Genomic DNA, 7,222 nt, shown 5'->3' on the forward strand with positions numbered 1-7,222 from the left:
TGGGGCTCTGGAAGCTACTCCTGGGTACAGAATACCATCTCAATCTTGATGTATGTTATAGGGAGTTGTCATTGTGTGTGATATGGTGGTGATTGTACTGGTCTTTTCCCCCTCTCCCTCCAACACTTACACAGCCTTCAGAGCCAGCAGTGGCAGAGAGATGTGTGTATGGCTGGAAATAACCATAGCCACAGGTGCCTGAAACTGATAGTGCAGGTGCCAGGCACCTGCTCTTAATTCTGAAAACAATCTTATGATGTAGTGTTACTATTCTCATTTTACAGGTAAACTGAGACATTTACAGAGAGGTCAGTAGACTCACCCAAGGTCACACAGCTAGTAAATGGCAGAACCAGAATTCAAACCCAGGCAGTCTGGCTCCAGAGCCAAGACTAGCAGGGATGCACCATCAAACAAAACAGAGCCTGGGCTTGTGGGAATTTGGGGACTGACTTCAGCACCTATACTTTGTTGGTAAAATTCCTCTTTCCAGGGTCACAACTACAACATACTGCATGATGTCCAAACTTAGGCCTGAGAGGTATTCCTGAATCATTCTGTCTGTTGAACCATGTTTCAAATGTTGTGGGGGCTGTTGGCTACTGAAAGAACCCTGCAGTGAAGGCTGTCATAATAAAGCAAAGAATCTATTTTTATACATTAAGATTTGGAGATTTAAAAGAATGAAAGTATACCACATTCAAGTCAGTATTTATGTAGTGAAGAGTAAAAGAATAAGTACTTCCCTTAGAAGGGAGAAATTAACGTTCTATCCAGCACCTTCTATGGACCCAGGGGGATGCTAGGCTTTTCCAGTGACCCCTCTGACAGTGACCCTTTGGTATGGGCAGCAGTAGTCCCCTTTCACAAGAGACAACCCAGACTCAGGCTGGGTAGAGTGCTCTCCAGGAAAATAATCTGAATTTCAGCCTATGCTTTCTCCACTGCAATATAAGCCTTAAAATCTAGGCATTTATTATCTGGTGAACCACCACCCCCCCCCCGCCTCCCCAGAAGACTGCTTGAGCTGCTCAGCTTTACAAAGTTGCAGCTCCAGTCACCATCAATCCTGTGTCCCACCCACATGGGCAGTTCTGCTAAAGAAAATCACTGAAAGTTGGATGATGCCACCATACATCCATGGTCCATTTACTGATGGCCTCCAGCTATCGGTCCTTTGTGTCGTCTTTCTGGCCTCATCAGCAGCTACTCCATTCTTTCAATAATCTACCCAGTCTCTGACTCCTGTCTTAGCCTCCTACTTCACACTTAGTGCCCAAGCTGTATCAGCATGGGGATCCATCCCTGCTAGGCTCAGGGGTGGCATTAGCCCTGTTGCTTTCTCAGCATCTGCTTGCATCAGCCATCACTTCTGCACCTTCAGTTTCCCTTCTGAGGTCCTTCCTCTCAGCAGGGCAATCTCTTATTACTTAAAAAGAAAATCTCCCATGATCTTGAACTTTTTCCATTTATTTCTCTCCATCACATCGCAGCCAGGGTTCTCAATCTGGCTCTCCCTTTCTCCTTCCCAATCTCCAGGGCACTTGCTTCTTCTGTAGCCTCTCTTGTTTGGGAAGGCTTTGTATTTACCAAATTGTACATTTATCTTTACCATACATGAACTATTTACAAAACTCAGCACTGTAAAATTGTGACTTACGTCATTCTTCCCTCTGAGTGTTCTCTTTACCTTCCTTTGGCCACCCCTAAACTGTGCTTGTATAGCACTTCTTCCCTCGCTGCTCTCTTCCATCCCAGGCATTGAACCTTACATCTGGGCTCAAGACTCCCCAGTTGGCATGACCAGCCCAGGCCTCTCTGGAGTGCCAGATGGGAGATTTATCTGCTCACTAGGCAGGTCCATGTGGAGGTCCCATTGTTACCTCTACCATGATTAACAGCACCACTCCTTACCCAGTTTTTCACATTTGAAATGAGATTTACTTAAGATGCCACTCATGATCATGTACCACACCTCCTATTCTGTCGCCAAGACCTGTCGATACGGCCTCATGAATATACTTCTGACACCTAGTGTCAGAAGTGGTGCCTCCATCCATCCATCCCTGCTGCCTTCCCTCTCCTGGGTTCTTAAAGTCTTGCTTCTAATTTGACTCTAGCCAACACCTTTGACAGAATAATCTTTCTAAGATACAAATTAACAATGTATCTCCAGTGCTTATTAAAATTCTTCCCTGCCCACTTTCTACAGTAAGAATCCCTGTTCTTAAGTCTTCTCTGATTCGTACTAACCCCTTCAGATTCATCTCCTAGGAGCCCCCCCCCCTTTTTTGCATTTTATGGAGGATACTAATTAATGCCTTTGGGTATTTGCCTCTTTCCACCTGGAATTCCTTTCCTCTTCCTTGTTGGTCTGGCATTTTTCTCTTTATCCTTTAAAACCCAGCTGAGACATCTCAGGGAAACCTTTCTCCACCTCTAGGAATGGTTAACAACTTCTTTCCGTGTTCTATCCCTGGGCTTTGTACACACTTCTGAATCCCTTCTAGCATGAATGAGTTTTACCCAGGGAGCAGTTCATTGAGCTACATTCCCAGGACCTGCTCAGAAAGAATTTATGGATCCAAACTCCCTTTAAATTTGCACAAGTGCATCAGTTAATGGTAGGGAGGGTGCCAGTGGGCACTGCTCAACGCAGTGTGAGCTACGAAGGGAGGGGTGAGGCTGACTTTCAGGCAAGGGGATCACAGCTTGGCAGGGAGGGAGGAGCTGATCTGTGCAGATAAAGAATGAGTGGGTGCAAGACCCAAGTGAGGATGGAAACCAATCTGCAGCCTCGCCCTGTAGGACCGGGGCTGCCGAGTTTTGATCCAGACGGACCTGATGAAAGGAATTTGAGATGGGAGGGCTAAGAGAGCCGGGACCAGCTCCTCCCTTCTCCCAGGTGTCTTCAGCCCCAAGGATCTTTCTAGCACTGGGCCGTGGGCGTAAGGTAAGTGGGCTTGTTTTCGTCTAGGAACCAGCGAGCAAGTGGAAAACAAGAGGCTCAAGAGGGGCAGCCTCCGGCGGGGCATGGAAGAGACGCAGGCTTTCCACTCTGCCAGGGCCCCGAGCCAATTAGAGGCCGCCGCGCGCCGCACAGAGCCTGCAGGGGCCTTCCCGACCCCTAGCGGAAGCAGGGCGAGCCCTGGGGGCGGCCTGGAGGTAACCGGGCGAGGGCCGCGCAGGTGATGGAGCAGAGGGAAGGCGGAGACGGCCACTGCCGATGGGTCCTCACCCCGAGCTTCCTTTCCTCCCGCAGGACTCGCTATGGCTGCAGGAGGTCTCCAATCTATCCGAGTGGCTGGATCCCGGCCCTGAGCCCTAAGCTAGGGTGATCTCCCCATGCGCCCACGCCCGCCCGGTAGCTGCCGGGGCAGCGTGCTGTCTGTTGTTCAATAAACCTGCTCCGCGAGCGCAGCTTCTGCTTCAGTGTCGGGGGCGGGGTCAGGGGCGGGGCTCCCGCGCTGCCGGATGACATCACTTGCACTTGCGGCAGGCGCGGGTCGAGCGGCGGCGGGATCGCGTCACTGGTGCGCGCCGCGGCTCCGGGCGCGATGGCGGCGCTGGGCGGGGATGGGCTGCGCCTGCTGTCGGTGTCGCGGCCGGAGCGGCAGCCCGAGTCAGCAGCTCTGGGCGGCCCGGGCCCTGGGCTGTGCTGCTGGGTGTCTGTGTTCTCCTGTCTTAGCCTCGCCTGCTCCTACGTGGGCAGCCTCTACGTCTGGAAGAGCGAGCTGCCCAGGTGCGGGGGCTGCGCGCGCGGCCGGAACCCGCGCCTCCGCGAGGCGGGGCTGTGGGCGGGGCTTGGGCGATCCGGGGGCGGGGCCGCGCTGTCCAGAGGAGGCTGTGGGCCCTTGAACTTACTGCCCTCTCCGTAGGGACCACCCTGCAGTCATCAAGCGGCGTTTCACCAGTGTGTTGGTGGTGTCCAGCCTCTCGCCTCTGTGCGTGCTACTCTGGAGAGAACTCACAGGCATCCAGGTGCGAAGGAGGCGGGGCAGAGGGCAAGAGGGGGAGGATCTCAGGGGTCTGAGAGGAGACAGCAAGACTGATGCCTCCTTTCCTGTGGCTCAGCCAGGCACATCCCTGCTCACCCTGATGGGCTTCAGGCTGGAGGGTATTTTCCCAGCAGCACTGCTACCCCTGCTGCTGACCATGGTGAGTACTTGTTTTATTTTTCCATTTGTTAGCATGACGTTCCTTTCTGTGTGTGTGCGTGTCCATCTTTTGACTGATGGGCGACAGAAATTGTGAGATGGCCCTTGGGTATGCCTGAGTGGGACATCCTGGCTAAGAATAGGAAGCTTTAAGTCTTACGAGTTCTCTTCTGGGTTAGGGTAGTGGGACTGTGGCTTAAACTATTTCTGTGATTGCTTTTTTGTCCCCAGATCCTTTTCCTGGGCCCACTGATGCAGCTCTCTATGGATTGCCCATGTGACCTGGCAGATGGTTTGAAGGTTGTCTTAGGTGAGTCCTAAGGGCTGAGAGAAAAAGCAGGCAGCCCAGCACAGTGGGGAAAGGGAATAAGTGGCCTCATAGTGAGTCCTGGACATGAGATGTAGGAGATGTTATTGGTTTCCAGATCAGTAAAATGGGAACATGTAACAGATGACCTGTAAGAGTTGGTTTCTGAAATCCAAGGAGGCTCCTAGGAACCCCCAGCAGTACTTTGTGTGGACTAAAATGCGTTGTTCCTTCCTCCCCTAATCTTTGGCTTCCTCAAACCAGAGCTGGTCTTGGGTTCTGGTTTTGATGTTTCCAGAATTTGCTACCAAAATACCTTGCTTCAGCTATTCATGTCTTTTCTTTCAGTTCTCGAGACATTGTTTTATACTGCGTGTGATAACAAAGCTTGACTCTTAAATGTCTCGTCAGGAGTATTTATGTCTGAGTTTGTCAAGGGAAAGGCTGTGGGAGAAGGGTCCCCTGGGGCCTCTAGGAGTTCTTTGTTCCATACCCTGTCACTGATTACTGGTCCTGAATCCCTTCCTTAGCTCCTCGCTCCTGGGCCCGCTGCCTCACGGATATGCGTTGGTTGCGGAACCAAGTGATTGCACCCCTGACAGAAGAACTGGTGTTCCGGGCCTGTATGCTGCCCATGTTAGCACCATGCACGGGCCTGGGCCCTGCCGTGTTCACCTGCCCACTCTTCTTTGGAGTTGGTAAGTTTGCCTAACCTGGTTCTGTTGAGATGTTCCCAGCATGAGAGCCAAAAATGGGATTTGGGGCAAGGGTGTGGCATATAAGGCAGGTATAGAGGAAGGTGACATGGTTCTCGCCTTCCTTCCAGCCCATTTTCACCACATTTTTGAGCAGCTTCGATTCCGCCAGAGCAGTGTGGGGAGCATCTTCTTGTCTGCAGGTGAGTCTTAGAAAGCTTGCCTGGGGCAGTCCCGGGTTAGGGTGTGTAGGGGTGTCCCTCATAGCCATTCTGGAGGAAGAATTGGGAACAGAGGGATGTAGTATTGGAAGGGCCCCTGGCCATGGGAGTTGGGGTGTAGAGGACAGCCATAGGTGCTGGGGCAGGCAGCCACTGCCCTCAGGGGGAAGGGGAGGTTTCTGGCTGATGGGTGTGCAGTGCTGGGACTGGAAGAGCATGCAGGTGTGGTCACTCGAGGCCTCCCCGTCTCCAGCGTTCCAGTTCTCCTACACAGCTGTCTTCGGCGCCTACACTGCTTTCCTCTTCATCCGCACAGGTTGGTCCTCAGTCTCTCACGGGTCCCTGGGGACTCGGGCCCACAGGAGTGGGTGGGAATACGGGAATGCTGTGTTTGTTGTAGGAGTGACAAGTTTCTTCTACTATGGTGTTTGAAACAGGCAGAGCCAGGGCTCTCAGTCTGGTGAAGTCTGAGAGGTGGAAGGGAGCAGAGGCCATGTGGTGTGTGTGGGCGGTCATTGACTTCCTATTTCAGGGATGTGGGTGATTGGCCCTGGGAGGCGGTGGGGCTGCTCCATGAGCTACTCTGTCTCCCCTCCCTAGGACACCTGATTGGGCCGGTTCTTTGCCACTCCTTCTGCAATTACATGGGCTTTCCTGCCGTTTGCGCAGCCCTGGAACATCCGCAGAGGCGGCCCCTGCTGGCAGGCTATGCCCTGGGTGTAGGACTCTTCCTGCTTCTGCTCCAGCCCCTCACGGACCCCAAGCTCTACGGCAGCCTTCCCCTTTGTGTGCTTTTGGAACGGGCAGGAGACTCAGAGGCTCCCTTGTGCTCCTGACCCATGCTCCCGTACATGCTCCTACGAACTCTCACGGGCTCCCCAGCCCCTCCCTGTCAAGGGGTACTACAGGGGAGGAGCTGGCTGGGGTCCCCGAGATCTCAGGAATTTTTGTAGGGGATTGAAGCCAGAGCTAGTTGAATCCCAGGGACCAAGAGAAAGGAGCAGATATCCAAAGGGTGCAACCCCTCTCCAAAGGGGGTTGAGGAGCAGCTGGGAGTGAGGGGACAAGGGGCAGGTCCCAGGAGCCGTACACTCCCTTCCTCACTTTGGACTGCTGCTTTTCTGAGCTCCTCTGCCCCCCTCTGCCTCTGAAAAGCTGCTCGGGGGTGGAATTTACAAAATCCCTCCCCCCAACTTCCCAGGGTTTTCTCATTGTCTTTTTGCATCAGGACTTTGTATTGAGATACTAAAGAGATTTAACTTGGGTAACATGGCCTTGGACCTTTGAGAATCAATCTGTTTGGGGTCTTGTGAATGTGCCCACCACCTGTCTTGGCTACCTTGGACACTGACCACTGGGCGGGTCAGCCTGGGAGGCACAGTTCCCTGAAGTGAAGGACAGGATGGGGTCCTCTGGCTGCCTTCCTCCTTTCTTAGCCATGCCCCAAGTTGTAGCACATGGGGTTCTGGGACTGCAGGTACCAGGTGTGAACTCAGCTCATCCTGGGGCCTGTGCCTTGGCTACTAGGGTCAGGGGATGGAACGTAGGGCCATGACCTCAGTGATGGAGTCTCCAACCTGTATCCTCTGAGAGAGCGGAGGGTCGACTGTGGGGCCTCTACCAGGACCTCTCCAAAGTCTACCAGCCTCACATTACACAGGAGAAAATAACAGGTCCAAAATGGTAGAGGAACCAGCTCACGGTCACCTGGGTAGTAGAGGCTTTCCTGGCTCTCTCTGCCTTGGGTCTCTGCCACCATGCTGCTTATCTCGTCCCTAGAGGAACTCAGAACAAAGGCTGCAGCCCTGAGAACAGCAAGGACCCTGCCAAACAACACTGTAA

The 7,222-nt window shown here is 53.0% G+C and overlaps 2 protein-coding genes across 3 annotated transcripts in view; both read left to right on the plus strand.

Moving 5' to 3' along the window:
• The window catches only part of CUNH11orf80 (chromosome unknown C11orf80 homolog), a 97,573-nt gene extending 94,140 nt beyond the window's left edge, over window positions 1-3,433 (plus strand). Inside the window, exons 15-16 of the mRNA XM_047072467.1 lie at window positions 2,978-3,165; window positions 3,263-3,433. Of these exons, the coding sequence (XP_046928423.1) occupies window positions 2,978-3,165; window positions 3,263-3,328 (254 nt within the window). The 3' untranslated portion in view covers window positions 3,329-3,433. The remainder of the gene's footprint in view (window positions 1-2,977; window positions 3,166-3,262) is intronic.
• Window positions 3,434-3,557: 124 nt separating this feature from the next.
• Window positions 3,558-6,652, plus strand: RCE1 (Ras converting CAAX endopeptidase 1). 2 transcript variants are annotated; one of them, XM_047070886.1, is made up of 8 exons: window positions 3,558-3,742; window positions 3,879-3,981; window positions 4,075-4,158; window positions 4,389-4,467; window positions 4,995-5,162; window positions 5,291-5,362; window positions 5,634-5,696; window positions 5,981-6,652. In XM_047070886.1, exons 1-8 carry the CDS (start codon window positions 3,558-3,560, stop codon window positions 6,214-6,216), a joined length of 990 nt encoding a protein of 329 aa, XP_046926842.1. In that variant the 3' UTR covers window positions 6,217-6,652. The 2 variants fall into 2 exon arrangements, with proteins under 2 accessions (XP_046926842.1, XP_046926843.1); XM_047070887.1 differs by lacking the exon at window positions 3,558-3,742 and having other exon boundaries at window positions 3,898-3,981; window positions 4,079-4,158.
• Window positions 6,653-7,222: the final 570 nt, after the last annotated feature.

The sequence above is a fragment of the Lynx rufus genome, unplaced genomic scaffold, assembly GCF_022079265.1.
Source record: "Lynx rufus isolate CCGP_SWC_20201006 ecotype Redwood Valley unplaced genomic scaffold, mLynRuf1.p SCAF_9, whole genome shotgun sequence".
In the NCBI taxonomy this organism is placed as follows: domain Eukaryota; kingdom Metazoa; phylum Chordata; class Mammalia; order Carnivora; family Felidae; genus Lynx; species Lynx rufus.

Excerpts from the sequence above, each read along its gene's own strand:
- RCE1 (XM_047070886.1), top strand. The coding sequence starts at position 3,558 with ATGGCGGCGCTGGGCGGGGATGGGCTGCGCCTGCTGTCGGTGTCGCGG. Across the intron at positions 4,468-4,994 it reads TGGTTTGAAGGTTGTCTTAG|CTCCTCGCTCCTGGGCCCGC; the intron begins GTGAGTCCTAAG and ends TCCCTTCCTTAG. Across the intron at positions 5,163-5,290 it reads CCCACTCTTCTTTGGAGTTG|CCCATTTTCACCACATTTTT; the intron begins GTAAGTTTGCCT and ends CCTTCCTTCCAG.